This window comes from Chenopodium quinoa, unplaced genomic scaffold, assembly GCF_001683475.1.
Source record: "Chenopodium quinoa cultivar QQ74 unplaced genomic scaffold, ASM168347v1, whole genome shotgun sequence".
Classification (NCBI taxonomy): domain Eukaryota; kingdom Viridiplantae; phylum Streptophyta; class Magnoliopsida; order Caryophyllales; family Amaranthaceae; genus Chenopodium; species Chenopodium quinoa.
In genome coordinates, this window is record NW_018744949.1 from 538540 (window position 1) to 561168 (window position 22629).

Genomic DNA, 22629 nt, shown 5'->3' on the forward strand with positions numbered 1-22629 from the left:
GGTTGGTAGCAACGAAATAGTTGTAGTTGTTGAGGAGCCTAAGGAAGGGATGGTTTTCCAGTCTTGGCAAGACGTTGAAGCCTACTATAAGGACTATGCTGAGCAGATGGGGTTTGGAGTGACAAGGGCTCAAGGTGTAATTTCTAAGACGGGGGACCCAAAAAAAATCAAAGTCACGTAGAAGTGTGACTGTTGGGGAAAACCCGACATGAGGGCTAGGAGGGAAGCGAAGAAGAGGGCAAAGGCAATGGGTCTTGGAGGTTCAGGTGGTTTAGTTAATGGGGTGGTATGTGAGGATGAATTAAGTGGTATGAAGAGGACTTCGAAAAAGTGCGAATGTCAGGCCCGTGTTTATGCTAAAGTTAACGAAGATGGCTTGTGGGAGTTGAAGAGCATGGAACTAAAGCATAATCACGGGATTGATTCGACAAATTCTAAGCTTGTGAAAGAGTACCACATGAAGAAAATGACCTCCGAATTGAAGAAGAGGCTGGTAGAATTCTATGAGCAAGGTGTACTAATTTCTCAAATACACGGTTGCATGGCGACCGAACGAAAGGGTAACATGGATCTCACAGTAAAAGATTTACAACATGAGGTGTACAAGGCTAGGCGGTTAAAGATGGTTTGAGGGGACTCGGTGGCAATGATCGAGTACTTTGACAAAATGAAAACCAGGAACCAAAATTTTTTTCCATGCTCAACGCTTGGATGCAAGAAGTAGGGTAGCTTATGAGGACTTTGGTGATGCGGTTTGCTTCGACGCAACATACCTAACGAATGAGTACGAGCTCCCATTTGCGAACTTTGTTGGTGTGAACCACCATGGGCAATCGTTGTTGTTGGGATGTGCTCTTATTTCACATGAAGACTGCGATACGTTTGCGTGGATATTTCGACACTGGTTACCTTTCATGAACAATCGAGCTCCTAAAACCATATTGACCGACCAAACGGCAGCTATGCGGAGGCCCCTTGCTGAAGTCATGCCGAACACGGTGCATCGTTGGTGCATATGGAATATCATGAGCAAGATCCCTGAGAAACTTGGCAAGTGTGCACGGTATGTTGTGAAATTCCTCCTCCCGGCTTTACAATTTTCAAAGTCTTGATATTAGTTTGAATGGCGTAATTATCTGATTCCCTTATTGAAGACAAGCTAACCTGTTGTTGTTGTTCTGCTGCTATCATTTTTGTCTAGTTACCAAGAGTTCGTCAACCCCCTCAAAGAGCTGGTGTATGAGAGCTTTGACCCCGAGGAGTTCCAAACCCGATGGGCAGAGTTTATTGCTGAGTATAAGTTGGAGGACAATGAATGGCTACAGAGCCTACACAAAGAGAGTCGTATGTGGGTGCCTGCGTACGTGAAGGAGTTTTTTTGGGCCGGTATGAAGACCACACAAAGGGTGGAGAGCATCAATCGGTTTTTTGACGGCTATGTGAACCGCAAAACAAAACTCCATTAGTTTCCTCAAAAGTATTGCATGGCCTTGGATCAACGCGTTCGAGATGAACTGAGTGCAGATGCGCGTTGCTCGAAGTACCTTAGGAGGTTGGTTAGTGGATTCAAAGTCAAAAAAATATTCCAAAAGTTATACACGGACAACAAGTTTCAAGAAGTTCAAAAGGAGTGTACGAGAATGATGTATTGCAACGTCCGAGGAGAGAAGGTTTTGTCTGAAAACCTTATTCAGTATTCGGTGGTCGATCATGTATGGATAGTACCTCCCGGTGCGAGTGAGGATGTCATTACAAACAGGCGATGAACCTACAATGTTACTTTCTTTCCAATGACAACGGAGGTGCAGTGTGACTGTAGGACGTTTGAGACAAGTGGCATACTTTGCAAACACTGTATTAGGATTTTGGATGCAAACTTGGTTGAAGATCTACCAGAGAAGTACATACCCCGGAAGCACACTAGGGTGAAGGTGGCCTACCATGATCCGGGGGACATGTTTAATGTGAAGAGATTCAACAAAATGATGCGAATATTCGAGTCTTTATGTGAAACCGCTGCCATGGTGGACGATCAAACGGTCTATAAGGTAATTGAAACACTATCGAAGCTTCAATTAGCTGTTAATGAGCGTAGGGATAAGAAGAGTAAGGAAATTGTTCCTGTAGCTGTAGTTAGTACATTGTCATCAGCCACTGAAGGCAGAACGTTTTCCATTGTTAGGAATCCTGCTCCTGATGCTACTGCCGTAGACTCCTGTCCAGCTGCCATGGACCTTGTTATCAAAGACCCTATAATTAAGAAAAGGAAACCTAAGGGTTAAAGGCACAAAAAGTTAGCTGAAACTAGCTACAAGAAAACCAACAAGAATAAGAAGCCTAGCCCAGTAAAATTTATACTTTCTTCAATATTTAATGGGTCTGATTGCTTATCCTGTTATTTTTTTCTAACTGTTGTTATATCTATTTCTATATCATACAGGAGCATGTAGGAAATGGTGTTGAGGAGGATGCTGGAAGTGGTGGTGAGGAGGAGGATGCAGCAGCAAATGGTGTTTAGGAGGATGCAGCAGCAAATGGTGTTGGGCAGGATACATGTGTTGAGGAGGAGGAAATGGTGTTGTAGGATCTGTTGTTTAGGAGGATGCAGGAAAAGGCAGGAAGTGCAAAACCCGGTAAGACAAAGGGGAAGACAACAAATGCAGGAAATGGTGTTGAGGAGGATGCTGGAAATGGTGGTGAGGAGGAGGATGCAGCAGCAAATGGTGTTGAGGAGGATGCAGCAGCAAATGGTGTTGGGCAGGATGCAGGTGTTGAGGAGGTGGAAATGGTGTTGTAGGATCTGGTGTTTAGGAGGAGGATGCAGGAAAAGGTTGGAATGGAATAACCCGGTATGTCAAAGGGGAAGGGGAAGGGGAAGGCAAATACGTCTTCTCGGAATCTACCTGTAAGTTTTAATACGAAATTTATGTAATTTCTACCTCAGTGATTATTTATATGACATTGAACACATCGCACCTGTCACAGGTGAAGCAGAAACGTCTTGATGGACTAATGGCCATTTCGTGACCATTTGAGTTGCGTCGTTAAATTAATATACACCGAGTCTATTAATACACGTTATTGTACATAATACGATCATCATTGGAGGAATGGAATGTAAATGACAATATTCCAATTGTTTTTCAGGCCACAAACACCAACACATCACAGTTTTCGCGATGTTTTCCTAGGACCTGGAATCGCATCTCCAAGAAAGTATTTTAATTCGTTCACTTCACACTACACGTCGTCTAAGAACAGATTTGCTCGAGCAGTAGGAATCTTCCCCTATAAATGTAAGAACAGAACAAACACTTTAGCCAACCATTTCAGAGATCTTCACACAAAAAACAGATATATACACCACCTACCACACTGAACCTCATGGTGAATCTTCTTACAAAGAACTTAACATACGCCAGCATAAGAACACCGCAGTATGAGCTGCATATTGGAGGACAACAATCAATACGAAAGCTGAAGATACATTCTCCTGACCTTAAAGGTAGGTTGATAGTTATTGGCATAGTAAGCAAACAAGGAAACACAAGTTCTTACTTATCCTTTGGCTCTAAGATCTCAATAGTGCATCTGCTCCAAGAATGTAGCTGACTAGCCTTCAATGCTGGGTCACGGAGTCGGAAAAGGACGTCGATGCCACTAAGCTGTATTTTCACAAACCTATTACACATTACCAAATGGTCCCAATAAATACCATGTTTGTTTAGAATGAAAGTCATTAGTTTTAGTACTAGAAAATCAATCTCTTTGGCATGTGTGGCGAGCGGGTAACGGTACATGGAATCTATCATCCATAACTTTGAGCCTTCATGTGTAATGCTAAGCACCACTAGTGCGACTCCTCAGGGCAATCCTGAGGAACTTCAGGGACAGGGACAAACACCTGGTTAATTGACAATGTCAATGCCGTTAGCACAATTTAGCGCATATGCATGAAAAACACATTTAAACCTATATTATTGAACTATGTGAGTAAGTTGCTAACCGCTCGAATATCCTACAGGTTAATGGTCAGGAGAAATTTGGCATAGTTGTTACAAATATGTTCTTCTTTTCCTTCGTTCAACAACAGTCGATTCTACGATCCAGACAATTAAAACAACAAGCATGACCATCATCAAATGTGCACGTAAATATGATACCCCAAAGGTGAAATGAACCCTGAACCACTTACCGAAAAACTTGGGTCAACCAAAATACGCTTGCTTCTGTTCCAAAAGTCTGTAGTGGCCCATTGCTTGGGGTATAACACACTGGCCATTTTAACGTAATTAGTGGAAACCCGCGATTTATTGTGCACCACTTCATAGCAATCCCTCCGGTTGGCTTTCATGCGATCACACTTTATCATCACCATACCAGGGCTTTGTGGTGAACCATCATCATAACACCTAGTATACACATAAACATATTAGAATTTACAATTAAAACAAAAACTTTGCAAAAGACATGTTCAATAAAAAGACCTTTCACACTCAATTACACTTTCCTGAATTACCTATGTGGATCCTTCAGGTCCTTCAACCGCTTTACAAAATGCAGTAGACGTGTCTCCAACGCTGTATGGCGACGGTTGTTTGACACATTGGTGAACATGGCAGACAAGGCTGCCTCGATAGGTTTCACCACCCTCTTATCAGTAGACTCATCTTCCTAATCAGATGAAGATGACTTTTCTAAACTGCACCGAGCATCAACCAAGACAGTCTTTCCCCTCGTCCCAAGCAAGCCCACAACTATTTCAGGTCCAGGCTCCACGTTCCCATCTTCAACATCATGATAAAAAAAACAGCCATTTAACTCTGAGAGAACACCCTCATCAGCCCCAACCACCTTGGATTCATCCCCAACCACGTTGGCCACACCCCCAGCCTCTGCATACAGTGGATCACCCGACATATTTCGAACCACATAGTCAAGGTCATCGTCACCAGAAAGAGCGTGAGCGTGATGGTCTTCCCTACAAACTACGTTTGCACCTTCTTCCAGTTGTGTCTTCCCCAACAAACAACTGGCCAAACCCTGTTCTTCATGCGCAACACCATCCTTCTCCGTTCGCCTACCCCTCTCAATTGCCTCCCCTACTCACTCTCTGGCATTAGCTACGTCAACACACTGCGACATCAGCTTATGCAGTGATTTCATTACGTCAGCTAATTTAAAATCTATCAGAGCCACCAACTTCGGAGTAATTCTATCCGACACCTTCAGAAAAGCATAAACACAAACTATTAACAACTGCCATAGCACGTGTCACTTATTTTTTATACATTATAGAGCTAAATATGAAAGTATCATTGACTTGGATTATGCCTGCTGCGTAATATTTTTTGCGTCTATCAAAGCCACCAACGTTGGAGTAATTCTATCCAACACCTTCAGGAAAGCATAAACACAAACTATTAGCAACTACCATAGCACATGTCACTTATTTTTTACACATCACAGAACTACATATGAATGTATCATTGACTTTGATTATACCTGCTGCGTAATATTTTCTGCGTCTACCTCCCGCGTAGTCCGTTGCACATATACGCTTTCCACCCTTTGGTTTTGATCCTCCCGGGGACTTAACGGATGCGGCTCCCCATACGCTACATTCAGCGACTGAAAAAGAAGCAAACACAACAGCTTCAGCAGGGATGTATTCCCATCAAAAGAAAGTCAAAGTAATACTAATTCGCAATTTCTCGAAATCCCAGATTGTTTTTTGTCATCGCCAACCACCTCATTGATCTTTTCTCCGCACCATGCCTCCAGTCTTGGTCTCACACCCCACCTCATTAGTACGCGACTGAGGTGATCTAGATAAAAAATCTACGAAAAAAGGACATGATAGAAAATTAGATAAGATTACTAAAAAAGCATTTGATCTAGAGTGGCAAATACCAACAATTTCCTCACCAACAAAAAAAGGATACAACCCCCGCAACCTGCTACATATCCATCACGAGCAAATTTCCTTTCGAAACCCTTGGCTGATACAACCATCCGGTTAAATACATAAGTGCACCAGTCATACTCATCCGCTTCATCGTAAACCAACAACGACGGTACAAGCTTCACTCCAAGGTAGCTTGTGTTTGCCGTAGCACACAGTATGCAACCCAGAGCTGCTATGAGAAAGCCTATCTTGAAATCAGCATTCTCGTCATCCGACAACGTCAACACATTACCTTCCTCATCCTGTCTAATCAGTGCCTCCAAAGCAGATACTAATGAAATGTGTTCCTTTTTTCCAAACTTCTCCAAGATTATGCGATGCTCTGCCTGCTTATCCTCAGGAATCGTACACGGCAATTCCCGCGACCCCATGGGAATCCCAAGTACATACTCAACGTGCACAAGACTCAAAGGAAGCACACACTCATCTCTAAAAGTTATGGAACCATCAGCCATCACCCTTGTCAACAGCCAGTACACAAACTTCCGGGGTACATAAGTCAGGGGAATACTTAATAACCCTCCAAACCCCATTTCTGTGACCAACTTCTTCCTAGAGTCATGCAGTTGCAAAAGCTTTCACACCATGCAAATTTGGGGCCTACAACAATACATTCAAACAAGACAAATGACCGATTAAATTCCTTCTAAGTTACACTTCGAACCAAATCACAACAAAAACTAAATATAAACTAATTATACAATCCCATTCAAACTACTTGCGAAGTTGCGAATATTGTCCAACGGAATTTAACCTTACTTACGGATTCACATTAGTCATACTTAACTTACAACTCAACTACAATTTACAATTAATCTTTAGTAATTCAGTTCAATTACCCAACAACTCCCTTCACTAAACAAATTCCCAACCACAAAACATACCAGACATTTTCGTGTCATGGATTTTAACAAATAAAGTTCAGAGAGTACCTTCTGCGTACTTCTTGATTGGGTTTTAACGAAAACCCCTTTCTCCTTCACCATGTCTCCCTTCGTCTTCACGACCTACACATGACATTACACATTTCATTTCTCCATCCAAGTGTTACACATCCAATAAGCTTTTACCATTTCCATCCAACATGACATACCTTTAGCTTGCCCCTTTTTTCTGTCCGTTTCTCAATATGACCTCGCTTATGCTTCCCTTTGTTAACCCTGGCCCGCAATAACTGGATCATGAAATCCTGGTAGCTCATTTTGTCCTTTTCTGGTTCGTCCTCACTACCTTGACCATCATCCTCCGCATCCTCATCTTCCTCATAATTGGCACATGGGGAATCAACATCATCAGAAAGAGCTTCATCAATACTAGATTCATATTACCACGAGCATCATATCCAGGTTCATCAGAGTCCTTTAAATACTCTTCCTCAAAAACTGGATGTGATTTCAGTTTCTTCTTCCCTTTACTAGCTGCTTTCTTATTAGGCACCGCTTCGTTCCCTTTAGACCGCCCCTACACAAGCAAAAAAACTTGCCACCCTAAAACAACTACAACACACAACCGGTACTACCCAAATGCAGCAAACATAGAATCGTTAATATTAACAAACAATAACTCACCATTTCTGATCCCTTAGTCCTCCACCGCGGCATTATTTCTTCCTGCTAAGTTCAAATTAATGCTCAGAAATGGGATTTCCCAACTATAAAATTGATCAGCAAAGGAAACCCTATTTTGCTAATTTCACTGGATAATTAGATTAACTAAAACATAATAAAAACAAATGCATTCCAATTAAGGGTTTTAGAACCACGCCCAACGAAGTTTTTCCCAACATGAATAACTGAAAACCAGCTAAATTTCATAACAACAAACATTCTACGGTTGCTTTCAAATTTCTTAATAGCCAACAAATGCGTCGGCATAGCAAAATTGTTACAGTCGGTTATGCAAAACACTAAAATAGGTAAACTAAACTTCATAACAACAAACATTCTGCACTTGCTTTTAAATTTGTTAATAGCCAGCAATTGAATCCGTATAAAAATTGTTACAGTTGGTTTGCAGTCCATACCTCCAATTAAGTCAAAGGAAGCAACGATTGCCAAAAAATTATTCACGGAACTGCTGACGCACCAAAATTCTTTTCTAGCTCCGGCAATAACCACCGTCTTAGGCTCTTCTTTGGAACAGAGCACAATAACTACAGGGAAAGGAGAGATGAATAGGGAGGGACTAATTTTGGACCTAAATGAAACAGAAAGTAAAACCCCTGAATATTAAAATTTACAAAAACGGGCATCCGTAACAGTTCAAACAACAACGGGGTCACGTGCACCTCACCATCATTTAAGGATTGTATATTTGGGTGTTATAGTCGCGATGTATTTACAAAGCATACGGAAGGGCTACAACGTAAATTTGGCAAGTTTATAGACATAAGCTGACTCTATGGTGGTACATTATAATATACCTTTACATATTATTATGCAATTATAATGTACCATTATCGTAGAAGTTGTCTTAAAAGTATTTTTTGAGCAATATTTTGCCAGTAGTGTTACTTTCCAGCATCATATTAGTTGAATAATTACCCCTAAAATAGTTCACCTATCACTTACTAGTCAAGTTACTAATAACTAATTAGTAGTCAATATTATAATAATTAATTACTAGTCAAGTTACTAATAACTAAGTCACAGTACACTAGAATCTAAGTGATTTGCAAATCAGAACTTTCGGATATTTACGATGACCGTAGAGCACGGCTGGAAACTATTCAACGGAAGTGAGCGGGTTCAATACCATTTTTTCCCGCAACACCTACATGTATCAATAGTAGAGAGAATTCTCTTTAGTTACTATATATCGCAGTCCTGCAATTCTGTCTTTGACTCCAAGTAGGTTGTTAAACCATTTTACCAATCAAACGTGTCAAGTTTCAAGTACACCGTGTCTTGTGATCAAGGTTACCACTAAGACAACTGTGGTACCACTAAATTCAGGGTGGTACAAAATCTCTTATACAATGAACCACTAGAAAAAGAAATGGATTATACAGTGTGGTACAAATACCTGTGTCGTCTGTGGTACCTCTAAAGTCACGGTGGTACAAAACCTCTTATACAATGAACCACTTGAAAAAGAAATGGATTATACCTCTTCAGGATGATACAAATACCAGCGTCGTTGGAGGACGTTGACATCCCCAACTAGTCACGTTACTAATAACTAATTAGTAGTCAAGTGGCTAATAACTAATTAGTACTGAAGTGACTAATAACTAATTAGTAGTCAAGTTACTAGTAACTAATTAGTAGTCAAGTGACTAATAACTAATTACTACTCAAGTTACTAATAACTAAGTGGTAGTCAAGTGACTAATAACTAATTACTAGTCAAGTTACTAATAACTAATTAGTAGTCAAGTGACTAATAACTAACAACTAGTCAAGTTACTAATAACTAATTTGTAGTCAAGATACTAATAACTAATTACTAGTGAAGTTACGAATAACTAAGTCACAATAGTACACTAGGATCTTAGTGATTTGCAAATTAGAACGTTCGGATATTTACGATGGCCGTAGAGCACGGTTGGAAACTAGTCAACGGCAGTGAGCGGGTTCAATACCCTTTTTTCCCACAACATCTACATGTATCAATAGTAGAGTTCTCTTTCGTGACTGTATATCGCATTCCCGGAATTCTGTCTTTGACTCGATGTAGGCTGTTAAACCATTTTACCAATCAAACGTGTCAAGCTTCAAGTACACCGTGTCATGTGATCAAGGGTACCACTAAGACGACTCTAGTACCACTAAAGACAGGGTGGTACAAAGCCTCTTATACAATGAACCACTGGAAAAAGAAATGGATTATACCTCTTCAGGGTGGTACAAATACCTGCGTCGTGGGAGGACGTTTACATTTGTCAAGACTCTTTTGCTCACTGTAAGAATTCACTTGTCAAGGTTTTCTTGAAGGTTTTGAAGAAGAAGGAAGTCCAGAAGTAAAATCTAAATGGTGATGAACTATGGGAAGGCATTAAGACATTAATTATTTCAATAATCGAGGTAATAATAAAGGCGTTTCATTTAAGGAATCCTCTCCTTTTTCTAATCCTATCAAATGTTATCAAATGTTTCCAGTAGTTTTGTGTAACCCCCGGAAGTGCTTCAATGATGTTTGTAAATATTTGTTTTAATTCATACATCAAAGATCATAATGGAAATCGTAAATAAACATTCATTGTTCAAATTCATTCATCAAGGATCAAAATGAAATTCGTAATTAAACAATACATCAAGGATCATAATGAAAAACATAATTAAACAACCATTGTATTAATTAAAACGTCGAGGAGGACTAGTTTGTGTGTGACACAGCAGGTTCAACTTTTGAGGAGAGAATTCAATGAGCTTATGCACAAAACTAATGAATTTGCTGACTTTGTTCATTTTGTGGTTAAAATTGGTGTTGTTATGTATTTGGTGTTATTATTGGTAGCTTTGAAATAATGTGATGCAATTGTAATCTGCTACTTCATATGAATAAAGCTAAGTATGTTCTGTTTTTGGTAATATAGCTGCTGAAATTCTTATTTAAAGTAGAACAATTGTTGTATTGTTATTGAAAACACAAAAATTGTCCAACAGAAACTGCATTTTTAAGCTTAAGCTTGGAAGACCAGTTTGATTGTCATTAGCATAATTCAAAATGCTCCAATTAAAACTAGATTACCAAAAGCTACTGACCAACATAAGGTTTCAATAGACATAAACCAGCATAAACCCCCTACAGACATAAACAACACAATTTAGTTGATTTTCGTTCACAGACAAATACACCTAAGGCTTCCACATGCCCTATTTGTTTGTGAAGCAAAATATTTCATCGTCATTAATGGCGAGAACTCTTTGTTCTCGTGAACCATAAGGTTTTTATTTAGACACACATTCACCTCCTCACTCCAAGCTCAAAACAGGCCGTCCAGCGAATTAACCAGCTCAACTAATACCTTCTTCTTCACAGCACATGTTTGAGTCTCTCGGAGATAGACTAGCTTCTTACGAACGTCCATGCTAGCCTCAGGTTCCTACATGTAAACGAAATTTAGGTGGCCAATGTAACTAAGTTTAAACACGAATGGAAAAACACTAAAGTATATTTTCAGCAACAAAAATGTATTTTAATTAATGGGTAAAATTAGTCGTTGTAAAACACAAATAAATCGAAATGAACAACTATAATTCTCCGAAACAGGCCATTGTACTTATTCCATTATACGAATTTGTCAAACTTAAATTGAACGACAGTAAGCACTAAAATTACAAGATGGGAAACTGTAAATTGATGAATTAACATGAAGAACTTAACAAAAATCACAAGGCCAATTTAACTAAAATTTAACGTATTTTTAACTACATTATTTTTGGACGACCTAATTTCAACACGAATGATTTGGCGTTATTTACAAATAATTTAAACGCAATTAACAAATACAAATCATACAGATTTAACATATATAATTAAATTAAACGTAATTTAAGAACTACAATTAAAATTTATTTATTAACTACAGTTAGTCCAAATTAACAACTACAATTTAACCAAATTTCCAACTTCCCATTACTCACTGTGAGAAACGTTTTTGTTTCTCACAGTGGCAGTTTCGTAAATAAAATGTACCACTTTAGTCACGGTGGTACATTTTATTTACGAAATGGATGATAAAATTGTACCACTTTAGTCACCGTGGTACATTTTAGTCACTTTAGTCAACGTGGTACATTTTAGTCACTATGAGAAACAAAAACGACATTTACAGAAAATGACATAAAATTTGCCAATTTGGACTGTATATTACGAAAGGAAAAGAACCGAACCTGGCTCCGAACCCACAAGATAGCCCCCTTCACAATCCCACCCACCATTGGACTATTATTCCTCGAAACGATGTCGCGAGCGTTCATGATAGTAATATCATCCGCGTGACAGTCTACCCTCCTAGCATAGTCATAGTAAATTTGCTAGAATGTTTCATTGATCTTAAGGTCATACAGGAGACCGGGATCGTCGTTATATAGGCTCCGAACCCTAAATGAAATCTTTGGAAATAAGTTGCCGGGATTTGGACGACAAACCCTTGCTTGCTTAGCTACAACCCCTCGCTTAGCAGCAGGCTGTACAGGCCCTGGCATAGCAGTGGTAGGTGCCAAGAAAACCACAGCATCAACCTCATCATCTTCTATCCGAACGGGTTCGTCTCCTAGAATGTCAATCACTTGCTGAACAGCAACACGTTCACAAGCAAGGCCCTTATTTTCCTCAGCATCAACGACTTCCTTGTGCTCCTCAGGAGCAACATGGTTGTACTCCTCAGCGGCATCATGCTTCTCCTCACCATTCATTTTCCGAGTTTTCTGGGTTTCCTCAGAAACAACATCTTTAGAAGTAACCTTGGGTAATTTACGAGGACGTCCTCTTTGTTTCATTAGGTCAAGTACAGGATCGTCGATGATCGAAGCAACATATGACTAGCACACTCCACGGCGTCTTTTTGGTCCGGCGAACCTCACGCCACACGCTAACTCCTCCAATAGGTTGCTCCTGCGGTTCCTAGTCTTCCTTTTCCAACACGGTGGAGCGGATTTGGACAAGATCGGACCAGGGTGGGGGTTGAGGTTTGAAGGGGTGTAGGAACCCATTTGGATTGAATATCTGTGTGTGGGCGAGACAGATGAACAAGTGCTTTGCCAATTGTGGATTTCTGATAGGAATACAGTCGTTGTGGGTGTGATATTTATTTAATATGTTCATTTGAAATATTAGACCCTACATTGGAATACGGTTCGATGCAGATCGGTCGTGGTTTGAAACGGTTTTTTTGCCGGTTTAAACGATTTCATGTGAGAAACGGTGCGGTAATTTAATTTTACTTCCGGTTTCATTTCTTTACTGTTGTCAGGTTTAGCGCAACATTGTGCAATTGTAGTGCTATATGATAATTAGGATTCGTTTATCATTATGTATTTACGTTACCAACCTTATTTGACTGAATCAATAATTTGAGTTGTAACCTTGCGATTAGCTAATTATATAACATTGATTGCTCAAAGTATAATGGTGTACACCCGTCAAGAGCTTCTAATTTAGTAGTACATCTGTCCTGTGTTGACTATAAATTACCGATAGTCATTAAAACATGAATTATTCATGATTTGCCTAACTAAATTTGTCTAACTGTAATAAATTAGGCTGAACTGAAAGTTGCTCATATTATTTATCCTAACAAAGAGTTCTTTAAAACTTGTTCAAATGCTGGAATATAGTCTACCACACTATATTAATCTGCCTAATACACTACGAATCTGTCTACTGCACTATTAATCTGTTATTATCACACTCCTTTTTTGTAAGTTGTTTTGTTTAAAACTACTTACAAAATAAAGGAAACCTGCAAAACAGAAAAAAAAAATTAAATTATTGCTGGCGACGTGTAAATTCACCAAAACCTATTAAGCTCATGGTTTTTAGCTGTTGGTGTTAGGTTGTTGGTGTTACATCAATCAACTAGCCAGTAACCACAAGGTATTAACCATTGGAGAAAAATAACTTTTTAGCAATTCAGAAAAAGGGGAAACAAGTTTCCACAAAAATGCTACAAGTGCAACCATTGGTCAAATCAGTTCGTTCAAACGAAGGGGTAAAAGTGGGACCACCCAATACAGATTCAACCCCTAGTACTGTATATTGTGTTGATTAATAAAAGAACAAATCAAAATCAAACCCTCGAAGCCCTACCATACCCTCCAAACCCTACACCCTAAACCCTTCAAACCCTAATGGCTAAACCCTTAAACATGATCAAGCGTTGTTGGATTAAATTCTTATGCAAGTGTAGTAATGTAACTAATTTTTGGAAATTGTTATCCGCCTTCTATTCTAAATTATACATTTACTAATTGACATGAATTTGCTTAAATAATAGCTTTTTAGTTGATTGAAATCGGATATGTAGTACGTGAAGTAGCGAACCGTTCATGTATGACTATCTACTTCAGCATCAAAAACCAAAATGTTCCATCAGTATACTGTTCTTCTTGTGTTCATCGTATTGTTGTTGTTGCTGTTCCTCCTAGCGTTATGAGATTTATGGTTCATGTATATAACGATGTTTCATTCATTGCTCCTTTGGATTAGTATATTGTGCAAGTTGCTTGAAGCTAAGCATCGATGCTCCATTTATTGCTCTTGTAGTTGATTCTATTGTCCAATTTAAAAGAATGTAACGGTATTAGAAAATTGTTGAGTCACTCATAGTTGAATGAAGCAACGTTTTTAGTTACTTCCCCTCGTCGTCTTCCAAGTAACGGGGTTATTAGATTTATCTAATCTACTTTTCATTTTTTATTATTAAATCGTACTAAGGTTATGCAATTATTCAATACAATCTATCTTCGGGGGCATTGTAATTTCGTACTATTCCAATTAATTTCTCCAATGATACTTTTACATTTTATTATCCGTCTCAAATTATACTTGTACATTTTATTATCCGACTCAAATTACCATTGTATTCTAGCGCCGGTTAGATATAAATTATACCTCATAAACGCAAATTTATAAACCTGAATATATATATACAATGTGAATTCTTCAATACTTGAATTCTTCTAAGCTCCGTCCAATTATTATTCCATTACAATTGCATTACCAACACTGCAGATACAGTTTACGAATGGGTGTATGAGATATTTGAAACTATGAGTGCGGTAAAAGGACGGTTACAAGGTTTCACCATGGTAATTCACCTTAATTTACGTGACACTTTTTTTGACAATGACAAAGCAATGCCAATGACACACATCCTCGTGATTCAAATAATGTTGACAATGACAACTCAATGCCAAAGTGTCTGAGATATTTGAAAGCATGTCGGTGAGTATCCCGCATAATGGCACTATAGTGTCGGAGGACGTACTCTACGAAAATGATCATGATGGCACTACAGTGTCGGAGGACATACTCTACGAAAATGAGCAGTGAACCGTCAAAAAAATGGCACTAAAATTTTCTATGAGAATGATCAAAATGGCACTACAGTGTCGAAGGACGTACTCTACGAAAATGAGCAGTGAACCATCCAAAAAATGGCTTCGATTCTCGTCAAAAGAATGGCTTCGATTCTCATGACTTGAAGTAGATTAGGAACATAAACACTAATAACATTCACGGTACTACCTTGAAGTTGTGCAAGCAGCTCGGATGTTCAACAAGATAAAACACTCTCTATGAATAAGGAAATAATGTGCCGATGGCTTTGCACTAAACCACCGGGCAACGAAACACTAAACTATATCGAAAGTGTTGGAATTTTGTATTTTTAGGGAGGATTGAAAATAGTTTTCCTGTCTACCTTGAAAGTTGAAACTCTGAAGAATGTCGTGTAGTCTAGCCGGATTAAAACGTTTCAAGCAATATTATCGCACCATTAACTCAGTAAACAGTACAAATAATTTTTGGGGTTCAAAGTGGTTTCAATGCTAATTTATTGAAGGAGCGATCGTTTCAGATATAATATAAGGATTCTGAAGGGCTACAGACTATCAGTGTTAAGTGGTTTCAAAGGCTCGCCTATCAGTGTCAAGGCTTTGAAATGTACTTCAAGTCTCAACATTGCACCGTAAACAGAATATAATTTGCGAAGTAAAACAGAAATTAAAGCATATTATACAAAGCTAATACATGCAGTAAAAAAACAATCAAGCGTAAAACAATCAAGGCTGAAGCAATAAAAGAACGCAGTGAAGGCGTAGTCGAACATAGTTAAGGCATAACAAAAACAGATTGTTAGGCTTTAGAGAAAAATAGTTCTGGTGAAAGGCAGCTACAACTACAGTTACAATTAAACAAAGACACAGAGCTACAGTTATAATTAAACTAACAACCATCTAAACTTCATAACAACAAATATTCTACACTTGCTTTCAAAGTTTTTAATGGCAAACAAATGCGTCCATAGAAAAATTGTTATAGTTGGTTATGCAAAACACTACAATAGGTAAACTAAACTTCATAACAACAAACATTCCACACTTGCTTTTAAATTTCTTGAGTACCACTTTAGTATAGGTGGTACTAAACCCCTTACAAAAGGAACCACTGTAAAAGGAAATGGATGATTGTTGTTCAGGGTGCTACAAAAACCTGACTAGGAGGACGTTGGCAACTAGTCAAGTTACTAATAACTAATCACTACAGTTGACCTCGTTTACTAAGTCATAGTATATTAGTATGTTTTTAATTTGTAAATCACAACCTTTGTATACTTACGGTGACAGTAGAACACTGTTGGAACTATTCAACGACAGTGTGCGGGTTCACTACGTTTTTCTCCCGTACAACTTACATGTATCAATACTAGAGTTGTTTTTAGTGACTAAATCGCAGTCCTTGAATTCGTTCTTTGACTCATTCATTTGTTGCTTCGACCGATCAGCTCCCTAGTCATTCTAGATTGTTAAACGATATTACTAATCCAACGTGGCAAGGTCATAGTATACCTTATCATCTGATCAAGGGTACCATACCTTGTCATCTGATCAAGGGTACCACTAAGGCAACTAGGGTACCACCTAAGTAAAGGTGGTACTAAATCCCTTACAAATAGAACCACTGGAAAATGAAGTGGATGATTCTTGTTCAGGAGATGGTACAAAAACCTGCCTATGAGGACGTTGGCAACTAGTCAAGTTACTAATAACTAATTACTATAGTTGACCTCGTTAACTAAGTCATAGTATATTAGTATGTTATTGATTTGTAAATCACAACCTTTGTATGTTACTAATAACTTGTGTAGGAATGCCACAGTCTACTCATCTGTGGACAATTTTACCTCACATACTTTCGTATCACTATTATCCTTCGTAAGTTAACCCAATCATAATCCCTCAATGATTTGTTAAGCATAGAATGTAAAAGGGTGAACATAAATAATTCACCATCGTAACTAGAGGTAAAAATTTAAACAATATGTACATTGGTACATTTATTTCTCTAAAGGAGGCAAATGGTTCCACTGAATACAGAAGTCAAATGTACCACCGGAAGTCCGAAACACATTGACTACCTAGGTACATTTTCCTAGACGTTGTGCTTTATTTGACAAGAAAATACACTAGGGAATTGACGCATAAGTTTAAAAGAATTTGAAACGATTTCATCAAAAATTCGAGCATATGGTGCAGACAGTCCATCCCGCGGGCGCGGCCCTGTAGGTCCGCGATTTTTGCTTGATTTTCAACCATATGCCCGAAACATTTTACACCCCCAAAACTTAATTTTTCCCCTCTTTCTCTCTCTACTCCTCACTCCATTCCAAGCCCTAACCCATTCTTCATCAAATTCCTCCCCAAAATCATCAAAATCCATCAAATTTCATCACTTTACTTGCAATTTCTCAAGAAAAATCTAAATTTTCACCATCCAAAAACCCCAAAATTTCGGTACTACTTCTTGTGTAGGATTTGGTTTCACCATTGAAGGGTTCTTGGAGGTGGGATCTTCTTCTTCTTCAAAGGCTAGTAGGAGTACTCATTTGAACTCATTGTTGGTATAAATTTCTCTTCTACTCTTTATTTCCTTTGAATTTGAAGTATATGCTTGTTTGAGAAAATTTCATGTTTGTTTGAGAAAATTTCATGTTTGTGATTTTGCATGTTGAAATTCTTGATGGTTGTACTCCTATTTTTTACTTATTTATCATCTTAACCATTATTGATTTTTGAGTTTGATAAGCCGTCTTATCAAGGGTTGAGAGAAGAGTTTTAGGGTGTGTTTTGATGTTGTGCATGAGTTTTTAATAGCTTTTGTGAGTTTCGGGCGGTGATCTCACTTGTGTGCAAAAGCCGGGATTTATAGGTGTTAGTGAGTGAGTTCGGGAACTAATGAGGAGGATTATAGAGTATGAACCTTAGCTCGTGATTTGAGAAGCGTGATGGAGCTTGGAAGAGCAAGGGAGAAAGCTTGAGTAAAGGTGAAGCAAAGCTAGAAGAAAGAGCAAAGAAGACAGCAGAACCGCTGCCAGGGCCGCTGGCAGCGGGTCAGCCAGAGAGGACGAAGTTTCGGGCGGTGATCTCACTTGTGTGCAAAAGCCAGGATTTATAGGTGTTAGTAAGTGAGTTCGGGAACTAATGAGGAGGATTATAGAGTATGGACCTTAGCTCGTGATTTGAGAAGCGTGATGGAGCTTGGAAGAGCAAGGGAGAAAGCTTGAGTAAAGGTGAAGCAAAGCTAGAAGAAAGAGCAAAGAAGACAGCAGAACCGCTGCCAGGGCCGCTAGCAGCTGGCCAGAGCCGCTGGCAGCGGGTCAGCCAGAGAGGACGAAGTGTTTTGCTGCTTTAGCCGCTGCCAGCGGATCAGCCAGAGAGGACGAAGTGTTTTGCTGCTTTAGCCGCTGCCAGCGGGTCCCGAGCAGCTGGCAGCGGGTCTTCCAGATTTCGGGGCCTGTTTTGGTTATTTTTCAGTAGTTTGCTTTGTCTTGGCTCGTGTTTTGTATTTATTTATTATTTTTATTATTGATTTATGTTATTTTAAGTATGGAAACATATATATAGTCTATTTTATGAAGAGTTAGAAAAGATTAATTAGTGAGAATTAAGTTAGAGAGAAGTAAAAGTTTTCTAGGGTTCTTGGCAAATTTCAGAAATCTTTGTTTTTGAATTAGAATCCATGGAAGCTTAATCTTCCGGATTCTTGGTTAAAGATTGAAGCTTTTGGCTACGAATTGTGAGATTTCTCTTCTCTTTATTATCTATTGAATGTTTATTATTCCTTTGAATTATTTCATGATTTGCTTTAATCAATTGCTAGGTTAGAATTGTTAGATTCGCTTGCATCTAATTAATCTTTCCAAAGTAGCAACTTTGGGTTATGAATGCATGCTTTTGATTGATAAGAGGGAATAATATTATTGAAGAAATTAGACCGCTTGTGTTAATTTATTCAATCCTTGTTGATTTCTCCGTTTATGTTCTTCTTGTGGATGATTTAGAGCGCTTGTCTTAAATTATACATTAGAAAGGGTTAGAAAGGAGCGCTTTGCTATTTCTAACTAGCTTATGAGAATTTAGAATTTAGAATTCTACAACAAGGTGTTCAATAGTGTTTGATTGAAGAGGCTTCTATGATCAATTTGTATGTTCAATTGTGGATTTCGCATAACCAAGACCGTTATTCTCATTGATTGCATACTATTTACGTTCATTGTTCTGATTTAGTTTAATTGTCACCATTGCTTGTCAAAACCCCCTTGTTACTTAGATTACTACGTTCCTAGAGTAATTCCACTTAGGTTTGCAGTTATTAGTCCCTTTTTCCCTGTGGATTCGAACTCGACTCCCCTAACTACCTTTATTTGCAGGTAGCTTAGTTGTGATATTTTTGGTTGCATACGACTGAGGCACACCAAATTTTGGCGCCGTTACCGGGGACTTAAGGCGTTACTTTTTAATTGTTTATCTTAGTAGAATTTATTTTAGGACTGTTCTTAGCTATCTTTCTTTGTTTGTTCGCTAGGGTATGATAAGTACCCGTTCTGCTAACAAAGAAGTTTTGCAGTTTGATCCAGAAATTGAAAGGAATATTTCCAGGTTGCGAAAAGAGGCAAAAACAACCCCCAGTGAATCAAAGTACTCCTTCAATATTCAAGAAGAAGAGGAGATGGCTGACAATCGAACTCTAAGGGAACTCACAGCTCCCAACTTGAACCAACAACCGTTGTGCATTGCATACCAGCAGTTGGAGGAAGGTACTAATGTTGAGATCAAATCCGGTCTAATTCATCTATTGCCGGCATTCCATGGCATGAAAGGCGAAGATCCGAATAAACATCTGGCAGAATTTCATGTGGTTTGCACTAGCATGAAACCGATTGGGATGACTGATGAACAAATTCAGTTGAGAGCATTTCCTTTTTCTCTCAAAGATGCAGCAAAGGATTGGTTTTACTATCTTCCCCCAGGTAGCATAACAACTTGGGCAGATTTAAAGAAGTGTTTCCTTGAGAAGTACTACCCAGCCACTATTTCTGCAAGCCTTAAGAAAGCTATCGGCAATGTGGATCAGAAGGAAGATGAATCCTTGTATGAGTATTGGGAGAGATTTAAGAGATTGTGTGCTAGTTGTCCTTACCATGGGTACTCCGATCAAGACCTCATCCTATACTTCTATGGAGGTCTAACTGATGATGACTTGAGGATGGTGAATGCAGCAAGTGGTGGAGGACTAGTGAATAAGACTCCAGGAGATGCAACTAGGTTGATTGTAGAGCTAGCAGAAAATTCTGGGCAATTCAGTCAGAGAACTCCCACGCGCCGGGTGAATTTAGCAAATTCGAATACAACTGAGTTAGAGAGTCAAGTAGCTGATTTGACTTCTATGATGCGTGAGTTCATGGTGAACTCAAGGAATCCACAGCAACTGAATGCTTGTGGTTTATGCACCTCCATGGGACATCCCACTGATGCATGTCCTCAATTACAAGAGGAGCAGAATGAGCAGGCCAATGCAATGGGTTTCCAAGGGCAAGGTCCTCAGAGAAGATATGATCCATATTCAAATACATACAATCCAGGATGGAGGGATCATCCAAATTTGAGATATGGGAATTCCCAGGGGAACCAACAACAATAGCAAAATGCTCAAGGCCAGCAGCAATATCAGCAATATAGGGCACCATTAGCCAAACCTCAAGGCCAAAGCTCAAATTCGAGTAATATGTAAACTGAAGAAATGATTAGATCACTAACTTCTAATGTTTCTACTATGCAGCAAAACATGGTGCAATTCCAGCAAGAAACCAAATCCAGTATTCAGAATTTGGAAAGTCAAGTGAGCCAAATTTCAAGTGCAGTGAGCAGACTTGAAGCTAAAGATTCAGGAAAACTTCCATCTCAAACGGAGTTGAATCCTAAGCAACAAGCCAACGCTATTACATTGAGGAGTGGCAAGGAGCTGAAAGAGACTGAAATTGCAACCAAGAGGGCTGAAGAGTTGATTGGAGCTGAAGAGAAGGAAGTGGAACATGAAGCTGTAGCAAATCCTCCCACTTTTCCATCTTATGAACCCACACCACCTTTTCCTGAAGCTTTGAAAGAAACAAAGAGGTATGAGAAAGACAAAGACATCTATGAAACATTCAGCAAGTGTGAGGTAAACATTCCCCTTTTGAATTTAATAAAAAGTGTTCCTCGATTTGCTAAATTTTTTAAAGAACTGTGTACTATAAAGAGGAAGCACAGGTTAGGAGGGAAGGAAAAAGTGAAAGTGAGTGCTGATGTTTCTGCAGTTTTCCAAAAGAAACTTCCTGAAAAATGCAGTGATCCTGGTATGTTTACTGTTCCAGTTACAATAGGGGACACCACTTTTCATAGAGCTATGTTGGATTTGGGTGCATCAATTAATGTTATTCCATATTCCCTGTTCAAATCTTTGGAACTTGGACTTTTACATGAAACCAGGGTAGTGATTCAATTAGCTGATAGGTCAAATGTTTACCCTAAGGGAGTGGTGGAAGATGTGCTTGTGAAAGTTGATGAACTAATTTTTCCTGCTGATTTTTATGTGCTTGATATGGAACATGATAGACAAGCAGTTCCCATCTTGTTAGGCAGACCCTTCTTGAAAACTGCTAGGACTAAAATTGATGTTTTTACTGGTTCTTTAACTATGGAGTTTGATGGGCAAGAAATTGTGTATAACATCTATAATTCCATGAAATATCCTGTTGACACTCATTCTTTGTGTTCCATTGATATCATTGATCCTATAGTGCAGGATGTCTTCGATGTTGAGGGCGAGGATGCGCTCCTCACTTCCATTTCTAATGATTTATCTGCTGATTGTTTGGATATCCCTTTGCCTAATAGTGTGCAGATGATGGTAGCAGAGTTGAATAGCCATTCCAAGCTCCCACTTAGACCACCAGGTTCGACACCTACCCCATTGACAGTGCCTACTGATAAACTCTTACCTTCTGTTTTGCAGGCACCCCAGGTGGAGCTAAAACCACTTCCTGATCATTTGAAATATGTGTTCCTTGGTCAGAACGATACTTTACCTGTTATACTTTCAAGCAAATTGACCAAGGAGCAAGAGGACAAGTTGGTGACAGTGCTGAAAGAGCACAAGTTAGCTATTGGATGGACCATTGCAGACATTAAGGGAATAAGTCCATCCACTTTCATGCATCGTATTCTGCTAGAACATGATGCCAAACCTGTGAGGCAACCTCAGCGTCGCCTGAATCCTCCCATGATGGAAGTGGTAAAGAAGGAGATCATAAAATTATTGCAAGTAGGAATGATATTTCCTATATCTGATAGTAAATGGGTCAGTCCTACGCAAGTGGTTCCTAAGAAAAGTGGTGTGACTGTGGTAGAAAATCAACAGGGTGAAATGGTTCCTACTAGAGTTCAAAATGGTTGGCGAGTTTGCATTGATTATCGTAGGTTGAATGTAGTAACTAGGAAAGACCATTTCCCTTTACCTTTTATTGACCAAATGATCGAAAGACTTGCAGGGAAATCTTATTACTGTTTCCTTGATGGGTATTCTGGGTACTTTCAAGTGCCCATTGCACCTGAAGATCAAGAGAAGACAACATTTACATGTCCTTTTGGCACATTTGCGTATCGACGTATGCC

The 22629-nt window shown here is 39.0% G+C and overlaps 1 protein-coding gene across 1 annotated transcript; it reads left to right on the plus strand.

The window, feature by feature from the left end:
* Nucleotides 1–208: 208 nt before the first annotated feature.
* Nucleotides 209–2518, plus strand: LOC110706265 (protein FAR-RED IMPAIRED RESPONSE 1-like). Its single transcript, XM_021884162.1, has 5 exons — nt 209–560; nt 679–1063; nt 1202–1360; nt 1862–2237; nt 2441–2518. The coding sequence occupies exons 1-5, from the start codon at nt 209–211 to the stop codon at nt 2516–2518; spliced, it is 1350 nt and encodes a 449-aa protein (XP_021739854.1).
* Nucleotides 2519–22629: the final 20111 nt, after the last annotated feature.